The sequence below is a fragment of the Acinonyx jubatus genome, chromosome B3 (assembly GCF_027475565.1).
Source record: "Acinonyx jubatus isolate Ajub_Pintada_27869175 chromosome B3, VMU_Ajub_asm_v1.0, whole genome shotgun sequence".
NCBI lineage: Eukaryota > Metazoa > Chordata > Mammalia > Carnivora > Felidae > Acinonyx > Acinonyx jubatus.
The window spans coordinates 58,781,961-58,803,840 of record NC_069386.1 but is presented as its reverse complement, the minus strand read 5'-3'; the positions used below and the strand labels follow the sequence as shown (position 1 = coordinate 58,803,840).

Here is a 21,880-nt window from a genome sequence, read left to right as displayed (position 1 = left end):
GCAGGCTCCAGGATCTGAGCTGTCAGCACAGAGCCCGATGTGGGGTTTGAACCCACGAACTGCAAGATCATGACCTGAGCTGAAGTCGGACGCTTAACCGACTGAGCCACACAGGCTCCCCTAAATAATTGTTTTATTTATTTTGAGAAGAATATGGAATGCTTCACGAATTTGTGTGTCATCCTTGCACAGGGGCCATGCTAATCTTCTCTATCATTCCAATTTTAGTGTATGTGCTGCTGAAGCGAGCACTCTTCAGTAATTTCTGATTTTCTTTTTAACCTCAGGAATTTATTAAGCTTTGATTTTTATTGCAGTACAGTTGGAAAACATAGTCTATAGATAGGTCCTTCGGAGTTAAATGAGGCTTCCTTTATGGATTGACGTAGGGCCTGTTTTTTGTTTTTAGGTTTTAGTTCTGCATGTGCTCAGCGAGTGTATAGTCTGTGAGTCTAGAGTTCTCTGCATGTTCTAATGCCTCATTTCCAGGCTATATGTTAGGTGTGTGCCTATTTCTGATGAATATATATTTATTTATTGTTTTTCCTTTTATGTATAGATTATGTACTCTTTATCGCTTATGATATATATTTATATATATTAAGTATATATATATGTATGTTTTGGTTTTTTTTTTAAAGTAGGTGCCACGCCTAGTGTGGGAGACCAACTCATGGCCCTGAGGTGCCAAGACCTGAAAATCAAGAATTAGGAGCTTAACCGACTGAGCCACCCAGGCTCCCCTTAAATATATATTTTTTTACTTAAATTCTATTCTATTAGTTAAGATCATTACCCAGCTTTCATTAGTTACCTCATATCTTCTTCCATGCTTTATTTTCAACACTTTTTACCCTCCTTGCTCCCAAGCAGCCACTGAACTGCTTTCTGTCACTATAGATTAGTTTGCATTTTCTAGAATTTATAAAAGTGGAGTCAAACAATAGGTACTCTTTTAGGGGAGGAGGTGGGTCAGGCTGCTTTTCTCGTGATTGTTTTGAGATTAATCCATGTTGCATGTATCACTAGTTTCATTCCTTTTTTTTTTTCAATGTTTATTTCTTTTGAGAGACAATGTGTGTGACCGAGTCGGGGAAGGACAGAGAGAGAGAGAGAGAGAATCCCAAGTCAGGGCTTGAACACACAAACCTGGAGTTCATGACCTGAGCCGAATTCAAGAGTTGGGCACTTAACCAACTGAGACGCCTAGGTGCCCTTGTACAAAATCATTCTTTTTAGAAGCTTTCATTGGAATGGAATTTTATCCCTGTTATATATATTTTTTTCACAGCATCTCTGGAAGCTGATGGTGGAAGAGTCAGATTTACTGGGTCAGCTGAAGGTAATAGCTTAGCTGTCTTTTAACTCTTGAAATGATGCTGGTGGGCAGTGACTCATTCTTTAGGCTGTCTGACGAGCACTAGTGGCCTGTACCTAGACTTCCTGAGTGGCCTCACATGTTCTCATCCAAGAACACAAACTCTGCCTAATTTTACAAATGTCTAGAGTATAAAGGTTTGGGTGTTTATTTTCTTCTGGCATAATATTGTGTTGTCATTGAATAAATGATACCGAAGACACACCCATTGTCCTGCCTTGAGGAATTGCTAAGTATGCCCCTTTGACATGTCAACAGCCTGTATCCTTTTTAGGTTGGGCTTAACTGATGACATTGGAAATTTTCTGTGTAATTAGGCTAGTGAGGAGCTCCCGGCCATGCTGCATTACTGGATTGTAAATTGAAATTCTTTCCACAGATCATCAAAGACTTTTACCTTCTGGGACGCGGAGAACTGTTTCAGGCCTTCATTGACACAGCTCAACACATGTTAAAAACACCACCCACTGCAGTAACTGAACATGGTGATTGCCCTGTGGGCCTGAGAATGACCACTGTACTGAAATTGCTTCTAAACTGTTTAGTTTGTTCCACATAAGAGCAGCCTGGCGAGTTGCGGCGCCATGTTTCCAAAGGTGGAAGGCCTTTCAGGTGGGCTGTACATGGAGGTCATTGGAAGTAGCCTCTTGACCCTTCCTGGAAGAGTGGGTACAAATCAGGTATTTTATCAGATTATAGTCCTACCTTCCTTATGGGGCATATCAGGACTTAATGCCACATGTATTAGAAATCTTTAGGTTGTGAATGATGGAAACTTAAACTGAACTAACCCAGGTAGAAAAGAGAAATGTATATGCTATTATATTTGTAACTCCAGTGGGATGGGAGTATAGCTGGGCCTCAGAACAATTGAGGGACTAAAACTAGGGACCTGAATACTGCTAGAATTCTCTATACTATATCTTGTCTGTGCCTCTTTCATGCCGTTTGATGGCCTTCCAGTCCCCTTTGGAAACATGGCAACAGTTCCCAGGAACTACCTCAGTGTCTACTGGAGGAACCAAATCCAGTCTTTCTGGAGCAAATTGTAAGATTCCAGGAAAGGGTTTTGATTAGCCTAGTCCAGATCATATACATACCCCTGCATCAAAGATGGCAGACATTAAGATACGCCTCCTACAGTGAAGTGTTCACCCTGGACTAATGGGAATGCTCACCGTTCTCATTCAGACTACATGAGGAGAGTCGGGTAAGGATCAGAATCCAAAAAAGAAAATAGGAAACCGACAGGGTTACCATTTTTCTAACTGTAAAACAAGAGATGTCCATTCTACTCATATCAGACTTTTTTCATCACAGATATCAGAAAACCCAATTCAAAATCATGTAAAGGGGAAGGAAAATTTATTGACTTTCATAAATGAGAAGGTCAGAGTATGATGGCTTTAGGCAAAGTCCAATCCAGTGGCTTACACGATGCCTTCAGGACTTGGTGTCATTCTGTCTTTCACTTCTGCCTTTTTTCTCAGACAGGCTTGCTCCATATGGTAGCAAGATGGCCTCCAGCCAAGCTCACATCCTGCTAAGGCCTTGTTTATCTCAAAACAAAAACAAAAACAAAAAAACCTCTTTCAATCTGAATAGAACCTCTGCATTGGCCTGGCTTGAGTCATGTTCACATCCCTAAACAAAATAGTATAACAAGGTAGAGAATTACATTCCATTTGATCATGCCTGCATCACCTGTTTACCCTAGAATCAGGTATTGTCAGCCCCACTGAACTACATGGATAATGCTGGGAGGGGTGATGCTCCAAGGAAAATTGGGTGCTGCTAGCAGCAGCAGGAGGAGGAATGCATGCTTAGTGACACTAAAGCAACCCGTTTCCACTGCGTCCTGCTGTGTCAGGCAGGCTAGAAGAGACGTGGAAAGCCGGTGGCATCTGGGTCTGTCACGTAGCCTAGCATTCTCATCAGCCCATGTGCTCTCTTTCAGATGTGAATGTGGCCTTCCAGCAGTCTGCACATAAGGTATTGCTGGATGATGACAACCTTCTCCCTCTGTTGCACTTGACGATTGAGTATCATGGAAAGGACCATAAAGGTTTGCTGCTCTTTCTTAGATCTTTCTGCTCTTACTGGTCATTGTCTGTTCTCTCATCTCTGCTTCCATCCACCTCCACAGAAACCATATCATTTCTGACCTTAGAAGTCCCCTTGTCTGGTGCCCTGTTTCATATGGGAGAAAAAGAAAGTCCAGAGAGGCTAAGTGGGACACCCAGGCCATGATTTTCTTTTCATTTTCGTCCCGCTGCTGGAAAGCTCTATTTATTTCCAGCCACCAGACTTTAAAAGAATCTAAAAGTCCTCCTAGAGAATCTCCCACAGAATTTCCTTGCTTTCTGCAAGTCCCTTTTTGTCCACTTTATGCTTCTGACATTGCAGGCTCAAGTGAGCGCTCACTTCATGAATGTGACTCACCTTGCGGAAGCTGTGGTTCTAGGTTAGCAAAGCTGTCTTTTTTCTTCTTAACAGATGCTGCTCAGGCGAGAGAAGGGCCTTCTCGGGAAACTTCTCCCCGGGAAGCCCCTGCATCTGGCTGGGCAGCCCTAGGTCTCTCCTACAAAGTGCAATGGCCACTGCACATTCTGTTCACCCCTGCTGTTCTGGAAAAGTGAGTACTTATGAATTTCTCACAGGTAGATATTACCTCCCTTACTTCCAAGGGTGGAAATGATCAGGAATAGAATTGGTGGGAGCAAGATAACCACCCAGCTGGTGGTTGTAAACAATTTGTAAATCGGGGGTTGCAAACTGAGACGCCTTCATGGACTGGACAGAAGACAGTAGGGAGTAGTAGGGACAGGGATGATCGAGAGGGTCAAACCCTTCAAACCATCAGTATGGTAGTAGTGGTGGTGGTGTTTGTTTTTAAGATTTTATTTTTTAAGTAATCTCTATACCCAACTTGGGGCTTGAACTTAAAACCCTGAGATCAAGAGTTGCGTACTCTACCAACTGAAACAGGTCACCTCTGCTTTTTTAAAAAATTTTTATTCTTTATTTAAAGTTTATTTATTTTGAGAGATGGCACACACAATGTGGGGAGGGGGAAAGGAGAGAGGGAGAGGGACAGAGAGAGGGAAGAGAGAATCCCAAGCAGGCTCCTCACTGTCCATGTAGAGCCCAATTTCAGGCTCAAACTCAGGAATCCTGAGATCATGACCTGAGCGGAAATCGAGAGTCGGACGCTTAACCTACTGAGCCATCCAGGCACCCCTGCTGCTGTCTTGTAAGTTCCAAGATAAGCAGTTTACAGGCTGCCAGTTTGTGACCCGGGAAGATGCAATCTTGGGTACCACATGGAGAATCTGGGCCTCGTTAATTCCATCAGACTAGCAAGTTGCCTCCCTAACTTTTGTAATACTTCGTTGATCTTCTTGGGAAGAGTTTCCAAGTCCAAGTGTTTGCTGCAGACTTGAGCCACGTCCATAACCCCGCTGGAGAGGCAGTGGGGACAGCTAAGCTGAGGGGTAGAATGAAGGAGCTGGACCAAGGTGATGAGAGACTTTTGGATCAGCTCTGTTCTTTATCCTGAGAGCTTGCCACGTGCTGTTGCTCTACTCTGTCAGGACCTCATGTCTCCAAGCCAGGGAACGAGAGCTCTAGGGGAAGGGAGGTGGGAGAAGCATGCTTGGCTGGTGGTGGCCTCTGAAATCCACCCCCACAGCATTTTAGGAATTTCTCAAATCCTATTACGGGATAGGGCACTGGCCCCTGCCCTGGTTGGAGGATGGAGGCCATTGTCCTCGGGCTAGATGAATGGAGAAAAGGAAATAAATTAAGAAAAGGACCTCACTTCATCTCTCTGCTCCTGTTCACAACCCTGTCTACTTTTTGGGGTAAAGAAGCTTGCAGTTTGGAGAACAGGCATGAACTGGAAAAGACAAGGCTGGTTGAGGGAGATTTCTGTGGCAGGTTCAGAGTCCACAGCACACCTAAGTAAGCTGCATGGACCTTGTCCAAAGAGCCTCCACAGTTCCCAGTGTCCCACAGGCAAACAGTCCATTTACCTCCTCACATATCAGGCTGTGAACACCATTGAAGAAATCAATCTCCAATGTATTTTTAAAAACTTTTAATTATGAAAATTTCCAAATGTATACAAAAGTATGGACTATAATCGCTCATGTATACCTTATCAAGCTTCAGTAACCATCAACATTATGCTATTTGTTTTATCTTTTTTTCCCGTTAGAGGCTTTATAAAGCAAATCTCAGACATGTCATTTCACTCCCATCACTCTGCAATTCAGAAAAGGCATGTTTTGAATGTAACGACAATGCACTTATCACACCCAGTAAAATTAACAGTAAGTCCTTATCTGATATCTGGTCCACATGGAAATTTTCATAGTTATCCACAAATGTCTTTTTTTTTTTTTCTTACAAATGTCTTTTTATGTTTGGGTTTGTTCAAATCAGAATCCAAACAAGGTACACTATTTTTACTATGTTCCATTAGAAATAGATGATTTTAAGTGTTTACTTATTTTTGAGAGAGAGAGCGTGAGCTGGGGAGGGGCAGAGAGAGAGGGAGACACAGAATCTGAATCAGGTTCCAGGTTCTGAGCTATCAGCAGAGCCCGACATGGGGCTCAAAGTCGTGAACCATGAAATCATGACCTGAGCTGAAGTCAGATGCTTAACTAAGCCATCCACGTGCCCCAGGAATAGATGATTTTAAAAACCAAATCAGATTGGTTTCTGCAAGCCTTCCTACGAACAAGTAAATTTATCTGGTTCTGCTAGGAATTAGCTGTCCTTCTCATGTGTCTTCTTGTGCAAGGCAACTAGCCCCTGAGCTTGCTGTGAGGCAGGAGATAGAGCTCAGTGAGGGAGCCTTCGATTGTGTTCTCTCTTCTTTGGGACAAGAGAGTCAGATAACTAAAATCCTTGTTTCCACCATATTTTTATTATTGGTCCGTATAAGACCCTCCTTCCTTTTTATACATAACCATAAAACCACTTGCCAGCACCAAAGCTGGAACACTGATAGTAACGTCCTTCTGCCTCTGTGGTCTTTCCCAGTCCCACTCCCTTGGCTCCCCGAGCCCAAGGTGACCCCTCTCCTACATTCACATTTTCTATCCTGTTTATATTTAGTTTTATAACATCTATATATATATTCCCCCAAAGTATGCTTTTTTTCTACTTGGTTGTTTTAAGCATTAATAAAAAAGTATATCAGGGGTGCCTGGATGGCTCAGTCAGTTAAGCATCTGACTCTTGATTTCTGCTCAGGTCATGATCCCGCAGTTCCTAGATTTGAGTCCCATGTTGGGCTCCGTGTTGACAGTGCAGAGCCTGCTTGGGATCTCTCTCTCTCCCTCAAAAATAAACATTTTAAAAAGGGTATCAGGCTATATGTAATCTGAGATTTAGCTTTTTTATTCAAAATCACATTGCTAGGGGTGTTCTTGAGTTGTACAGCTGAAGCGCATTACTCTGACAGCTCTGTAATGTTCCATCGTAGAAATTAAAGCACAGTTAGTTCATCCCCACCCCCCAGCCATTCTCATTTCCTTCCTGCCCCGTGGGGGAGGGGTGGCCAGCAGGTGCAGGTGAGGTGGGGAGTGAAGCCCCTCTCTGGAACAGCTGGCGGGACGTGTCTGCCCCAGGTACAACGTCGTCTTCAAGTACCTGCTGAGCGTGCGCCGGGTGCAGGCTGAGCTGCAGCACTGCTGGGCCCTGCAGATGCAGCGCAAGCACCTCAAGTCCAACCAGACCGACGCGGTCAAGTGGCGCCTGAGAAACCACATGGCATTCTTGGTGGACAATCTGCAGTACTATCTCCAGGTCTGTGCCGAGGGATGAAGAGAAGGAAGGGGTGGGAACAGAAGCCCGGGAGGTTGACGGCAGTTCCTGAAGTGGGACTGCCATCCTGCACAGGATGAAATGCTGGCGTTGAGAGAATTCGTAGGTTCTGTCTCTGGGTTGGGAGGCGTTCTTGGCGGCATTTTAGAGGAAAGTGGGAATAAATGGAGGAAGGATGAGGAATTTAGGGTTCTTACCAGCAGTGCAGGATTTAACTTGTGTTGACTTGACCCTTTTTATAGTTTGCTAGAACGTCTGGAAGGACTTAACTAAAGGGAGCAAGTGGAGGGGATGTGGCAGGAGGCGGGAGGGATCTGTCAGAACTTTGGAGGCCATGAGGTATTAGGCAGATAAAGTTCTATAAGGCCAGGCAACATCAGGGGGTCTTTGGTCAGTCTTAAAGTGTTCTGAATAGGAGAAAGAGGAGTGGGGGCAAAGAATTTCTAGTTCAGACCATCGGCATCTTAGTGTCCCTGAGTGCTTAGCATATGCAAAGTACTGACAGTATTTGTGTTTAACTGTCCATCAGGTAGATGTGCTGGAGTCTCAGTTCTCACAGCTGCTGCATCAGATCAACTCCACCCGAGACTTTGAAAGCATCCGATTGGCTCACGACCACTTCCTTAGCAACTTGCTGGCTCAGTCCTTTATCTTGTTGAAACCTGTAAGTAGGGCTGTTGGTTTCCTCAGACTGCTTCTAGCCCGACTGTTCCCTTAGATCCTGAGTTGCCAGGATGCGGAGCTATCATTAAGCAATTGTTCGATCTCCATTTTTAACAAATTAAAGCAAAACTAAAAGGGAATTTTAAAAGGGAACTTAAATGTCTTTGAATCTCTGAAATATTATATCCCGGGATGTGGTGAGCAGCTATAGAAGAATATGTGCTCAACCCTCAAAAGGAAGGATTTAGAGGAATTTAAGAAACGTTTCTGTGATACCACAGAAAGGCTAACAAAAAGCATAGAGTACTCAGAAGTCTTTCTCAGTTCTCAGAAATCTTCAGGGTCAGGATTAACCAACTGAGAGTTGTTTTCACATACAGCTGGAGTAGTGTCTCCCCCTCTGAGTACGTATGTGTGTATATACATATGTTCATCTCCTTCAGGGTAGTTATTCTCAACCTTGGCCACACATGAGAATCACCTGGAAGCTTTAAAAAATCTAGGACCCAGAGCACTTAGAGTCTCTGGAGTGAAACCCAGACACCAGTATTTTTTAAAGCTCACAAGTAGATTCTAATTCCAGAATAAAAAGCGGAAAGATTGAAAGGACCCCTCAGAGTTTCTATGGTGATTTAGGTTACACAGATTACACTTCATCTGTGATGTCAGCCAGTTTTATCCCTCAGTTGTGCCACACCACAAACACTACTTGTCTTTTGTTTTGCTATTTGGAGCTATTTTTGCTGCACTAGGGGAGAGTGAGTTACATGGATGCCACTCCCAAGGGTTCTTTCTGTGAACTGACAACACCAGGAACCACTGTCACCAGTAGACTGTCCTCGTCTGGCATGCGTGCATCCTTGGGAAAAGCAGAATTTCAGAGCAGGTGGTCACCATTAGATATTTATTGAGTGCTTACTTTATGCAAGGCACTAGGGATACAAAGAGGTATAAGTCATGGCTCTGCCCTTAAGGAGCTCACAATCTAGTTGGAGAAACAGAACATACATACATACACAGATCAGTAACAACACAGGTGGCCTCAACAAGAGAGCAGTACACATAATATAGAGAGAGAAGCAGGGGGTCACTAAAGGGTACATGGGGAAGGGAGTGCTCTGCTGAGAAGGTAGAACTTGAACTGTATTAAGGAGAGTATCCCGGGCACAGGGAACAACAATGAAAGCAAAGCTCAGGGCAGGAGCACACTTGGTGGGTCCAAGAAACGATGACAAGTTCACTGTGGCTAGAATGGAGGTTTTGTGCAGGAGTGACTAAGAGAATGACAGCATCTTTGCCAGGAAGGCAAGAGTTTGTTTTACACATGTTGCATTTTGAGGGGCTGGCAGGACTTGCATGTGACATTGTCTCTCCTGAGGTCAAAGAATGGGAGTAAGGTAGCTCTTAGATTGTTTTCCCAAATCTTTAATTTCATGGATGCATCTACCTCTTTTTCCTAATACCAGCTCTTTCCTGGGTAGGTGTTTCACTGCCTGAATGAAATCCTAGATCTCTGTCACAGCTTTTGCTCGCTGGTCAGTCAGAACTTGGGCCCACTGGATGAACGTGGGGCTGCCCAGCTGAGCATCCTGGTGAAGGTGAGTCTGCTGCCACTTGGCGGTGTGCAGCCCTGTCCAAAGGATAGAGGTTGTTTTGCCAATGGGGAATCACGATCTTTCCCTCTGAGTCAATAAGGCATATTCCCAATAATTACATACACACAGAAATAACAAGATACAGAGATAAAAATGTTGCTGTCAGTTCACTTTAAAGCAGCTAATTTGCCATCTCAACATTCAAAAATAGCTCAGCCCTGAATCTTTTCTTCAGCCCACAAACACACATGGCTTTGTTTTCACATTCTACCCAACCTCCTTACTTCCTTGAACTAACTCCGTTTCACTGAGATTGTGATTATCCGACGGGAACAAAACCACGCAGCTCTCCCCACCCCCACCGTACCACAGAACATATTAACTTGAAAGCAGATGCTAACTTCCTCCTGAGAATGAGCGTGTACTTTCACAGAAAGTCATGCGATCTATGGGTTCTGTACAAAGAAGAGTTTTAGGAGCTAACAGAGGTGAGGATGTGGGAAGGCCAGCTGGTGCTGTAGACTTTTGGGCAAGACTCTTTCAGGGAACCGCCCTCCCTGCCTCACTCCACAGGGACAGTTGGTGAGTCTGAGAGGAATGGCAGCGTGGGTCCTTCTCTCTGCAGGGCTTTAGCCGCCAGTCGTCACTCCTATTTAAGATTCTCTCCAGCGTTCGCAATCATCAGATCAACTCAGATTTGGCTCAACTACTCTTACGACTAGATTATAACAAATACTACACCCAGGCTGGTGGAACTCTGGGCAGGTAGGAGCAAGCCCTGGGGAACTCGGTGGACTCTGTGTGTGTGTGTGTGTGTGTGTGTGTGTGTGTGGCTTTTTAACAAATTGTAATTCCAGAGCTAGGAGGCTCTAGCCACAGTCTCATCCAAATAGCCTCATTTTATAAACAAACTCAGGCTCAGAGAGAAAAAGGGCTACATCTGATCATCTTTAATAATTTGAATGAAGCTTATTTTCCAGTAAAAGCCATCATCATAGTAACATACTAAAACCCCTGATGCGGAGATGGGTGTTTAGGTTTTGGCTGGGCTGATGCCCTGCTGGGAAGCAGTGTGGCTGTGGTTCCCAGTTCTGACATGAACTAGCTGTGCAGCCGCAGAGCCCTGCCTGCCTCACCGGCCCCCAGCTTCCAAGTCTGGGAAAGGTAACTGCCCCTTCTAATTCTTTTCTTTTCAGTTGAATAGATTTTGTGGTGGTTAGCTTTTCTCAGAGGCCTATCCTATTCAAAAACATGTTATTGTTCTTTTTCTCTTTCTCATATGTCCTCAGATTTTTCCTAAGCGATTTTAGAAGAGTCAAACTTAAGTTTTAAGATGACATTATGTAGATCACAGGTTGCCCTGATTCATATTTCTTTGAAGGAAAGCATATTTGATGAGGCTCTTTTTTTCTTTCAGTTTTGGGATGTGAAAACATCTGGTTCACAAACTAACAGGCCCATCATGTTCCCAAATCTGTGACAGAAGATTCAAAACACTCCAGCCTTTCAACAAATGCCTGCAGACTACTGAGGGCTCTACCTTTTTCTGCTAGAAGCAATACTACTGAACACCCGTGGGCACAAATGCTTCCCATGTGGAAGGGTATGCCCTTAGGGGAGTTCGTCACTCACCCACCATGGAAGACATGTGGTGTCAGCTCTCCCTCTGCCGGCCTTGCCAGATCCAGTCCACGGAGAACATCCGTGGGGCACATCCATGCATTGAGCACCTGCTATGCGCCTAGGTACTGTTCAAGCTGCGAGACCCAGCAGTAAGAACTCCCACTTATCTCACGCTGGTAAAAGGGCAATCCTAGCTATTGACAATGTATTAAAGTAGTATTCTAACAAAGAAAAAAGGGTCCTTAAGAAAACTGAGGTCAAATTCTTAAGATTTCAAGTACTGAAAATTACAGGTCTAATTATCCCCTCTTCGAAGAACCATAGGAGTTGAGGTTCTCCTAACCTGGCCCAACCATTACTGGTAATTATTAATGTTCATATTGGTGTGAACCAAAATACTCATTGAACAACTCCCTCCATCCTGAACAAGAATGCAGCAATCCAGCCTCAGTCTGTAGCTACTGAATCTGGTTCTTATCTCTGCGTCTTCTACCACATACTACGTCCTGTTTCCTACAGTTGTGTGCTGAGGATGACCCCTTCTACTGCTGCCTGTGGAGAAGTTAGCAAACCATGGCCTGCCACCTGTTGCTGTAAATAAAGTTTTATCGGAACCCAGCCACGCTCATTTGTTTACGTATTGTCTGTGATCGCTTTCGTGCCATCATGGCACAGGTGAGTACTTGTGACACATCAAATAGCCCAAGAAGCCTAAAATACTTCCTAACTGGCAGGAAAAAGTTTTTAACCCCTGCTTTAGAGAATGAGAAAACAGCAGCAGGGCTGATGCTAGAGGTAGGGAAGGAATAGCTTCTAGTAACTGTGACAGGAATAACAGTTACAAAATGTTGGACCTCTGACTAGAACTTCTGCCATTTCCAAATGGTGTCACTGTGTTTCTCCTGTTGATCCTTGCACAAAGTCATCCCATCAAGCTTATAGTCACTGCCCTTTCAGAGCAACTGGTGCTTTTTCCTTTTTAGGAAAAAGTACAGTACCCACAAGTCAGCTGTCAGGTCAATTTTAAATAGAGATTTTTTTAATTGCCAGGAAACTTAAGAGCTATGCTCAGTTCCATTCAGCTTTAGCTACACCTATTGATCTGGACCTACTGTAAAATTAGGTTTTGGGAAGCATCTAATTTTAAACAGCCCAGGATCACCTTTCGACAATGATGGCACAGAAAAATTTTAAATTCACTTGTTATTTTCCTTGGCAAGCTGTCCTCCACTACGAACAAACCTATTGAAAACCACAGAGAAGGTACCACATGTTTGTCTTGCTATTTGTTCTGCGATTAAGTTCAAAGAAATGGATGAAGAAATCCCAGTTACTACAACCAAAGAGATTCAACATTTATTTTATCATAAAAGTCCAGCAAATAAAACTATATACAAGATCCATGCAAGGAATCCAGTTACACACAAGACACATTTAAAACCTGGTTAAAACACAATCTCCACAACAGGGAATAAAATAGGTTAAGACCAATATCCTTAGTGAGAAACATAATCATGTTTATATTTTGGATGCTGCTTGAATCCAATTCTCTCCCCAACAATGAGGCACTGGATCACCCACTCTTGTGATACCACAGGCAGCTGCAATGCTTCAGCACACTTCAGCACCGAGGCTGGGCATGAGGGATCCGTCACCACCACATCAAATACCCCTAAAGCAATATCTGCAGGAAGCAGGGGAAGATGAGGAAAGGAGACTCAATTTAGCCTTCCATTAAAGATGTGCCAGTATGCTGCACTGTGCCCAAACTCCAGCCCTTTATATCAGTGTTACTGATCACAACCCAAAGAGAAGAGCTGTAATCACCGTATGCTAACCTTGTAGAATTATTTATAAATACACCACTGGACACCAGCAGAAGCATAGAGCCTCCCCCCTAGTGGCTCCTGAAGGTGGTGCCTTTCTAAGAGAAGAAACACGGATATGGTCAACCTAACAGACCACAGGGCCTAACACTTATGGGTCGAAGGAAATCCTTGGAGCAGTAACACCACATACACTTTCCAGGTACCTTTGTTATGGGCACTTGAATGGTGCTGCTTCACGGAGGCTGCCCCCCCAGTCATGAGGATCTCAGACCAGAGCTCGAGGAAGTTCTGCTGTTGGTCTGACACCAAGAGTACCTTCAGATTGTGGAAAGGGTTTTCACGGGGTTGCCTACAAAGGAGTCAGAGACACAGCACCTTGGAATTAGAGAAGACCCTAACGTGACAGGTTACATCCAACAACGTGTGAATATTTTCAAAAGCCCTGCATTACAGTACCACTCCCCTTCTCTTCTCCTATGAATCATGTATTCTCTGGGATCCTAGCCTTCTAATATATCCCTTCTGCTGTCCAGGTTTGTCCTGGGGCTAAGAATAAAACGCCTTGCTTGAAATTCAGTCCCCTAACCTTAGAGGTCAAGAACACTGAACCTACACGGAAATCCTCACACATCTTCAAAAGGTCCTTAACCAGGGTACCCTATGGACATAAACTGGATGAACTACTAAAATAAACTCACTCAAGTTCTCTAATTTATCCTATGATCATTCTAATTTCTAGAAACACTCTCACCTTGATTCTCCTCACCCCAAGAGCTTGCTGTCTTCCTGCCTACCGTTCTAGATAGGCTCTCAAATACTCACCAATCCAGAATTCTCTGCTCCTCAAGGCTATACCCAGCAGGCAGCAAATAATTGCGGTAATTCTGGAGCTGGTTGGCATGGCAACTATCATGGACCCAGACATGAGACACACAAGGAATCCCACTGGCAAGGCACAAGAAATACTTCCGGGTTCGACAATGCTGATCTGCAATTAGGAGACACTGGTAGGCTGTGTTACACTGGAAGAAAAGGAACAGAAGCAATGGGTCTGGTTACTTCTACAGAAAGCCCCTGAAGAGCAGCCCTTAATCACAGAGAATAGATCTGAACACTTCTAAAATACTACCCAAAATGTGATTTTTTTTTTTTTTTAAGAGCACATGTGCGAACTGGAGAGGAGCAGAGACAGAGAGAGAGACAATCTTAAGCAGACTTCATGCTCAACGCAGAGTCCGCGGCGGGGCTCAATCCCATGACCGTGGGATCAATACTTGAGCCAAAATCAAGCTCAACCAACTGAGCCACCCAGATGTCCCTGAACCTATCCTTCTACCCAAGGTCACCTTTCTCAATGAAAGGCCCACCGGCTTCCTTAGATGTTCTCCCTGCCTCACCTGCAGGTTTCTGGGGGCCTCAACCCTCAAGGGACCAATCCCAGATATTCAACCTTGTAGGCTGAGAATCGGCAACACTCTAATAGGGATTTCTATTAAACAAATTTTAACCTACTTTTGTCCCAAGAATAGAACCACAGCCTTTAACAAGAAGGGGTCTAACTTCTCTTCATTACAACCTTCTCTTCATTACACCCACGTAAAAATTCTAGTTGATGCAACAACTTTGTGGCAGTTTCCCAGTTCCTCAACTGTCTACCTGGTGTACCCAACCTCTCCATCCCCTCCCCCTCAGACTCTTCTCATTACTGCCCTTCTGGGAAGCTACACAAAGAAACTCCTCACCTGGGCTTCATTGAAGTCTTCAAGAATATAGCCAGCTCCTGCTCGAAGCTGGGATTCTGTATACTGCTTGTTGAAAGGAGGAATTTCTAAAAATTCTATTTAAAAAAATAACCAAGATAATAATTACTAGTTAGTTTTGTATTTACTACTTTAAGCCTGCCTCTTACTGCCTCCTTTGACACTCCCAGCTAGCTCCATAGCACTATATCCTAAAGACAGGTCAAGAGCTTTCCCATGGGTCAGAAAGAGATCTGTCATGAGCACTATAAAATGCTGCCAAAAGCAGGGACAAGAGCAGAAAGGGTGGGAAAGATGAGAAATGGGGGTAGGTCCTAAACCCAAAAACATCAAAGGTTTCTGTACCAAGTCATGGGACTGTTAACAGGGATGGACACACAACCAGTTCCCATGGTAATGTACTCCAATTTGAATAACCCTTACCATCAGGAAGTTGTTCCTTAGGACTACCCTAAATGTCTCCTGCAAACTAAGCCCATTTCCTCTAATTCTGCCTGTTGTGGAGATGAAGAATAGCTGATTAGCACTTTTTGTAACAAAGCCTTCAAATTCCCCCTTCATCAGAATTTTTTACCCCTTGTACACTAAAACTCTGAAGAACCAGAATACTCAAAGAAAGTAGGGTTTCTACAATGTAGCTGATTAAGTGAAGGCTAGCCAGAGAAATCCTATTTCAACCTTTTTATTGAAAACTATCTACCTTTGATGATCTTGAAGTACCTCAGGACACTGAACACCAATGACTGCTTTACAGTCTTGAGGGTGAAGTAGAAGTTATGAGAGATGAGGCTGAAGCTGTAATGACCCTAGGCAATTAGAAATTGCTTCTTTTGACCAAATATCTGCTCCTCTCATATATAAATAACACATTAAAAAAGACAAAAAAAAAAAAGACATTAGAGATTTTAGTTAATTAGGAGTTCTGAGAAATTAAGTTCTAATGAACTTATCACAAATAAAAAACCCAACCAAATTCATAAGAGTTTAGTGCCAAGACCATTCCCTTCCCCCTCACGCCAGTGGTAACTGACAGAACAGAGCCTGTGCAGACAGGCCAGGCCTGTGGTGCCCTCCTTACTGATGGAGCCACCCACAAGCACTGATGCCCCACACTCAGTCCTCTACACCTCTAGTGAGGACTGGCCAGCCTATTCATGTCCATTGCTCTGTCCTTGACTACACATTCTCACGTTCCTCTTAAAATGAAAACTAGAAACTTTTACATGGTTATAAAACACTCAGATGAGAGCAGGACTATTTCTGTTTCATCACTGTATCCTTTTGATCCATCTCAATACACATTTGTCACAATTCTCAGTACCAACACTACTGCTGAGTTGCTCCCGGGGCCTCTCATGGCCCTTTATTTTCCCCAACACTTCTATTTTATGTCTGCTTAATCCAGGTCTGTTTCCAGATTTTAATCCCCAATTATATTTCCTTGCACCTGTGTAATCAAATATTACCCTGTCTAGGCAGCAGTCCATTCCTCTACTTTTTCTCATTTTGGATTTCATTTTATTTGTGATTTATGAGTGGCCCTGCCTGACCTGAGGTTAAAATGAACAGGTTTTTAATTCCATCATCTAAAATCAAGGATGAAGATACTAAATAAACCCAACTCTAGAGTCAATCCCTATGGCTGATGGGTCCCCGATAGTGTACCTCCTAACAATACCAGGTGCCATATTCTTAACTCATTAATAAATATGTCTCATTAAATGGATTTAAGCATTCTATGAGCTCCTGATATAAACTAGCATCTAAGATTCCCATTTATCTATTAGTCATGTCACATAGTTTCTTTTAAACTATAAATATTCTTTTTTTTTTTTAAGTTTATTTGAGAGAGACAGAGAGAATCCCAAGCAAGCTCTGCACTGTCAGCACGAAGCCCAATGCAGGGCTTGAACCCGCGAATTGTGAGATCACGACCTGAGCCGAAGTCAGACGCTTAACCAACTGAGCCACCCAGGAGCCCCAAAACTATTAATATTCTATAGGTTGTTTCAGTACAAATGTCTCCAGGCTTCTTGAGACTGAGGTACCTGTCAACATTCTCACATGCCAAAAACATCAAGGATTTTGGTACTTCTGGGCAGTGTCCGATGATAAAGCAGACATGGTCACTATAATCACATTTTCCATGAGAAACCTGGCAATCTCTTAAAAATGTCCAATTTCTCCTCCTCATTTAGATAAGGCCTACCTCCTTTCGCACATGGTTGCAAGGTTGGGATTATAAACATTTGATATATCAGCCATCAGTGGAGGGAATTTTTAGGAGTTGAGTTTATTAATCTCACACAGGCTCACAGATGTTGGACAGTCTGCATCTTATACCAAAGTTGTTTTTAATGTTTGGTTATTTTTTTGAGAGAGAGGGAGTGCACATACGGGAGGGACAAAGAGAGACAGGGAATCCCAAGCAGGCTCCACGCTGTCAGCACAGAGCCTGACATGGGGCTAGATCTCATGAACTATGAGATCATGACCTGAACCAAATATCAAGAGTTGGATGCTTAACCAACTGAGCCACCCGGGCACACCCCCAAAGCTGCCTTTCTTGACTATGCTATACCACAGATAAAACATTATAGAGTTGCCTTGTGAAGTCCTGGTCTATGGAAGGGCTAGGAGCGTCTTGGAGAATAAAGTCCAGAGTCTAGCAATACTGTGAAAGCAAAAGAAAAGACCACAAACACTGTTTTGATGCCACATCCTGCAGAATCCTCAAGGGACTCCCATTATCATCAAAGTAAACTACACTCTTAGCTAGGAAACTCTTCATACACCTTATCGCCAATGATACCTATCTGAATTCTGTCTGACAAACAAAGCTGGGCACACACTTAACTTTGAAACCCCACACATGCCACACCTGCTCCCACACCCTAGAGTCGCTCTACTGATGGCTGTTTATGCACCTTCCAAACAGCATAAACCCTAATTTCAATTCTCTGATCACCCTTCCCATAGCCCTGTACAGATTTCCACATGGCTATGGGTGGTTTTGGTTAATTAGGGGAAGAGTTGTCTACACACCTGAAATGCCTACCATCACAGATTTGCAGTGGTGCTATTTTATGAAACCATGTTCCCCAATTCGATTCCCTCGTGTAAGATATAGTAACTCTAATCTGCAGAACATCACTCCAGCTGCACCTTTACGGTTCACAGACATATGTGGATGCTGCTGTGAGTCACAGTGTATACATTTGTATCCACCCATTTTCTCTCCTAGATCACATACTCTTTAGACAGTTCAAATGATTTTTACCTGTCCCCACTACAGCCTTCACTCAAACCCTAAGTCAGAGACCACACAGAAATACAATATATAGATTTAGGTTAAGGTTGAACAGAGATACAAGAGTTGAAAAGGCTTAGAAGCTGTTTCTCTGATATCACCCTGGGGCCCTGGGCACCCTACATTCTCTGTCTTATGCACAGACCTCACGAGAATCAACTTTCTCTAGCAACTGCCCCTAGAACACAGATGGGAAAGATGGCAGGGCATTCAGAAACCTGACTTGGAGGACTGTCATAGGATAGAATGAACACTGGGTTCTAGTCCCAAATCTACCATTACTGCAGACAAAAAGCACGGTTTTAACCTCTCTAAGCTTGTTTCCTCATCTGTAAAATGGACGGTAAGATCTATGTCCCATATGCCTCACAGGATTGTTTTGAGGAGCCACTAAGAGTAATTTTGTGAAAACCGTCTATAAATTAAGAAGGAGAATTCATTAACTTTCCTGACCAAGATCTCAGACACCACTTGCACTGCTTACTTTATAGGCTCATAAGTGAATGGAAAGGAAGAAAGTGCTCATGTGTCAGAGCCCCCAGGGCTTCCTAGGGACTTACCCTCCTCTTCCTCACTGCTTCCTGTAGGGCCATCTGGCAGTTTGGAGCGGCTGGCCAACTTGTCACTTGTTGTGGCCATGGTGAGAAGAAAGGCATAGCCCAGAAACAAGGTTTTGTTAAGGGGCAAAGGCCCTCTCTGCTCTTCCAAGGCAGAGGGTTCACCCATGTTGTCTCCACTCTCACAGGGGCTCACAAACTCTCCTGCCCCCACTGCACCTGGAAGGGATGGAGACACAATTACTAGAAGCATACAGACCACTGCCTGGGCATGACAGGATGGGTAGGCAATGTCCTGACCAGGTTTTTTGAGCTACTGACCAAAGACCATTCCTATGGACCCCTATTGGGTCCCAGGACCCAATTTACAATGCAGAGAAATTTTATGTATTTAAGTTTTATACAGTCATGACGATTTATAAATGAATATCAACTAGTATTGTTTTTATACAGCCAAACTAAATACTTCTGGGATCTGAAGAAAGTAGTGGTTCTAATACAAACAAAGTTTAGGTAAGAGTGAAAAATACTTAGAAATCTTCAGCCCACTTTCTCTTGCTCAGTGCTCTGATTTCCCCAGGATATGTGATATTTTGAAACAGCCCTTAAAAACAAAAAAACAACAACAAAAAACCCATTTTTTTTGTTACCAAGAAGTGTACCCAGCAGATACTCCCACCCTATGCCTAACCGTCACCAGAACGGTGCACAGAATACTTGGTAATAAAGTGTTCTTACTCACTGATGGAGCTACAGCAAAACAGCCTGCTTCAATTATCCCAGTTTCCAACCCCTGGGGGTGAGTAAGTGCACCGGCCAGCCCAGGACTCCCAGAACACCCATGCTACGAGTGCCCCAATAAGTCCTCAAGAAGAAAACAAATACCTGATTTGAAGAAGCGGAATCATAGCCTCATTAGGAGGCTAAGATGACAGACAGGTCATGCCTCCCTAAAACAAAACCAGCAGGAGGAGAACAGTCTGATGTAGTATGTATAAGCCTGGACTTCAAAGTCAAACTGCCTGAGTTTGAATTCTGGATTACTAGGTCACCTTGGTAAAGTTAGCCAACTTTTCTGTACCTCAAACTCTTCAACTAGAAAATGAATTCTAGCATCTAAACCTCATTGGGACTATTTGAAGTAATATTGAAGGACTTAGTTCCATGCCTCACATACCCTGAACACAACAGAGGTGCTGGACACATATGGAGATGACACAACACAAATATACAGGAAACCAAAGGAACTCTGGTGCTAGGACAACGTAACAACCGATGAACCCGCTCAGTCTGCTGCACTGAGAGAGCTCCCTCAGGGCAGACACTGAGGACTTTACACCTGTGTCTCCAGAACCCACAATGGCTGGGGCTGGATATTAGAGACTCCGTGAACAATAGACAGATGAATTCCTGTTAACATGAAACATGAGTGCGTGGAAAGGAGGTGTTTGAGGAACGGTACAAGGAGATGCAGACTGAGGTACTAGCTTTCAGTAGGAAGTCTGGGAGAGCCAGAGGGCCCTGAGCACAAAAAGACTCAGGAAGCAGAGCTTCCTGAGGTAGAAGATGGTGCCAGATAAAGGAATCTGCTTAAAATTCAGTTTCTTTCCCTCCTGGAACTTATACAGAACTCAATGAATGTTTCCAATCAAGACCTAGTGTCTTATCTATCTCCACTGGACTCTGCTGAGAGATGTGTAAAGGTGGATGCAGTAAGCTGAGTACTACCTGTGCTTGTGCAGGATCCCAACTTTGTAGAAGGACAGAGCGACCATTGCCACTTATCAGGCTCCTTCTCTCCAGCAGCTGGCCCTGCATTCCACAGTGGTCTGAGGGAGGATGAGGCAAAAGGGAGTACTCACCAGGTTTCACAGTGGCAGACTTCCGGCCTCGCTTGGCAGGGGACCGTTCTTCTTCAGAAGTGATCAGTTTTCTTTTGCCTGAGAGAACTCCCGAGGAGGCACGAGGGCTGTCTGTAATCTTGCGGGTAGGGGTTGTGCTGCTGCTGCTGCTGGAGGCAGTAGGGGTGGCTGGGGAGCTGATGTTGCTGCGCCGTTTCCGTTTCCCTTCCACCAAATTGTCTATGATAGGATAAGTCAAAGGTTGGTCAACTCCCATGGTCTGAGGCCCTGGACTCCAAGAAGCTGGGCAGAGCCTGATTTAGATATCACCACACCCTTTCCTCCACCTCCTATGAGAACAGGAAACCTCTTTTAAAGCTGCCATTCTGTTTCAGTCTCAGCCACGACTGAAATGTATCTGGTCCCCTGAAGAACTGGGAAGACCAGAAGAATCTGAGGATTTACCATGTGGTCCTGGGAAGGAAACAGAGATAGGTGGTGGCTCCAGAAAATGGCAGCTCATTAGCATCTCATAAACCACACAGGACTTGTAAGATTTAGCGAAGCATCCTGATTGCTCTAGAAACCGCTCTTCCCACCACAAACAGGACAGGGGCCCGGAGCTAGGAAACAAAGGTCTTACCTAAGCTGATATCTGCTGCCTTGGTAAGGGGTGTTACTGCCTCATATGGGCCAAGGCCATACTGCTCTCGCAGTCTATTTCCTTGCTCCAAGGACAGGATGACGGCCATTCGCTTGTACCACTTCCTTTGGCCTTCTTTTTCAATGCTATAGTAGAGCTCTCCAGACTCCTTCCTATGCCCTTTCACCACTCCTGGGTGGGAAAAACATAAGAGCAGCCTGCTATTGTTTTAGGTTGCTTGGCAGCCACTCACAGTGGGTCTGCACAACAGGTTGTGTCAGGGCATCAGGAAGTCCGACAGTGGACTGAAGTTAGTACTGAAATCCCAGCTGTCAATCTCAGACACCACCACCACTTAAGAATATATGTAGCTACAACCCTGAGATTGGGACATGGAAAGATTCTCAACAGAAGGAATCCTTTGGTTATAAAATAAAGCCTCCTAAAAGCCAGCATTTATGAGTTATTAGAGGTTCAATTATTTCTTGAAATGACATGTGGTTTCTTAATAATCCCATTATAAATTACTAAACCTTTCTTTCTTGGTTTCTTTGGAGACAGTGATAATTCTTGAGCTAAGCTGTAGGTGAAAGATGACTTAACTCGAAGAGAGAAAGAGCATGTGTCTGTGTGGCTAAATCAAAATAGACATACAGAGCAAGAAAGGAAAAAACACATAAATTCTGCCTCCCCTGCCTAATCTTCCCTATTATCTACTTTCTTGCTCTTGCTCTGCTTCAGAACCTAAAGGCCTTTAGGTTACAAGGAACACAACGTGGAGTATAAAAGGGAACAGGGCTAGAATTTAGGAGACCTGAGCCTAGGCCTAATTCTGCTACCACC

The 21,880-nt window shown here is 44.0% G+C and overlaps 2 protein-coding genes and 1 non-coding gene across 13 annotated transcripts in view; 1 reads left to right on the top strand and 2 right to left on the bottom strand.

Moving 5' to 3' along the window:
- TUBGCP4 (tubulin gamma complex associated protein 4) overlaps positions 1-11,714 on the top strand; it is a 34,784-nt gene extending 23,070 nt beyond the window's left edge. The window contains exons 10-19 of one of the 2 annotated variants that reach the window (XR_008299213.1): positions 1,292-1,342; positions 1,758-1,863; positions 3,336-3,443; positions 3,875-4,013; positions 7,021-7,198; positions 7,746-7,880; positions 9,361-9,477; positions 10,100-10,239; positions 10,443-10,638; positions 10,892-11,714. Coding sequence is in view for 1 of the 2 variants with exons in the window: in XM_027067097.2 (XP_026922898.1) it covers positions 1,292-1,342; positions 1,758-1,863; positions 3,336-3,443; positions 3,875-4,013; positions 7,021-7,198; positions 7,746-7,880; positions 9,361-9,477; positions 10,100-10,239; positions 10,892-10,904 (987 nt within the window). In the remaining variant the exon portion in view is untranslated. The remainder of the gene's footprint in view (positions 1-1,291; positions 1,343-1,757; positions 1,864-3,335; positions 3,444-3,874; positions 4,014-7,020; positions 7,199-7,745; positions 7,881-9,360; positions 9,478-10,099; positions 10,240-10,442; positions 10,639-10,891) is intronic. The other variant, XM_027067097.2, reaches the window with a different exon arrangement.
- Positions 148-252, bottom strand: LOC113602142 (U6 spliceosomal RNA). The gene has a single exon (XR_003423504.1). It is a non-coding gene; the product is annotated as a U6 spliceosomal RNA (small nuclear RNA).
- Positions 11,715-12,427: 713 nt separating the features above from the next.
- TP53BP1 (tumor protein p53 binding protein 1) overlaps positions 12,428-21,880 on the bottom strand; it is a 93,381-nt gene continuing 83,928 nt past the window's right edge. For 6 of the 10 annotated variants that reach the window (XM_027067085.2, XM_015064853.3, XM_027067084.2 and 3 more), the window contains 7 exons: positions 21,038-21,229; positions 20,416-20,634; positions 18,557-18,772; positions 14,669-14,763; positions 13,749-13,948; positions 13,130-13,275; positions 12,428-12,781 (listed from right to left, as the gene is read on the bottom strand). In XM_027067085.2, coding sequence (XP_026922886.2) covers positions 12,594-12,781; positions 13,130-13,275; positions 13,749-13,948; positions 14,669-14,763; positions 18,557-18,772; positions 20,416-20,634; positions 21,038-21,229 — 1,256 coding nt within the window. In that variant the 3' untranslated portion in view covers positions 12,428-12,593. The other 4 variants (XR_008299205.1, XR_008299206.1, XR_003423065.2 and 1 more) reach the window with 4 other exon arrangements.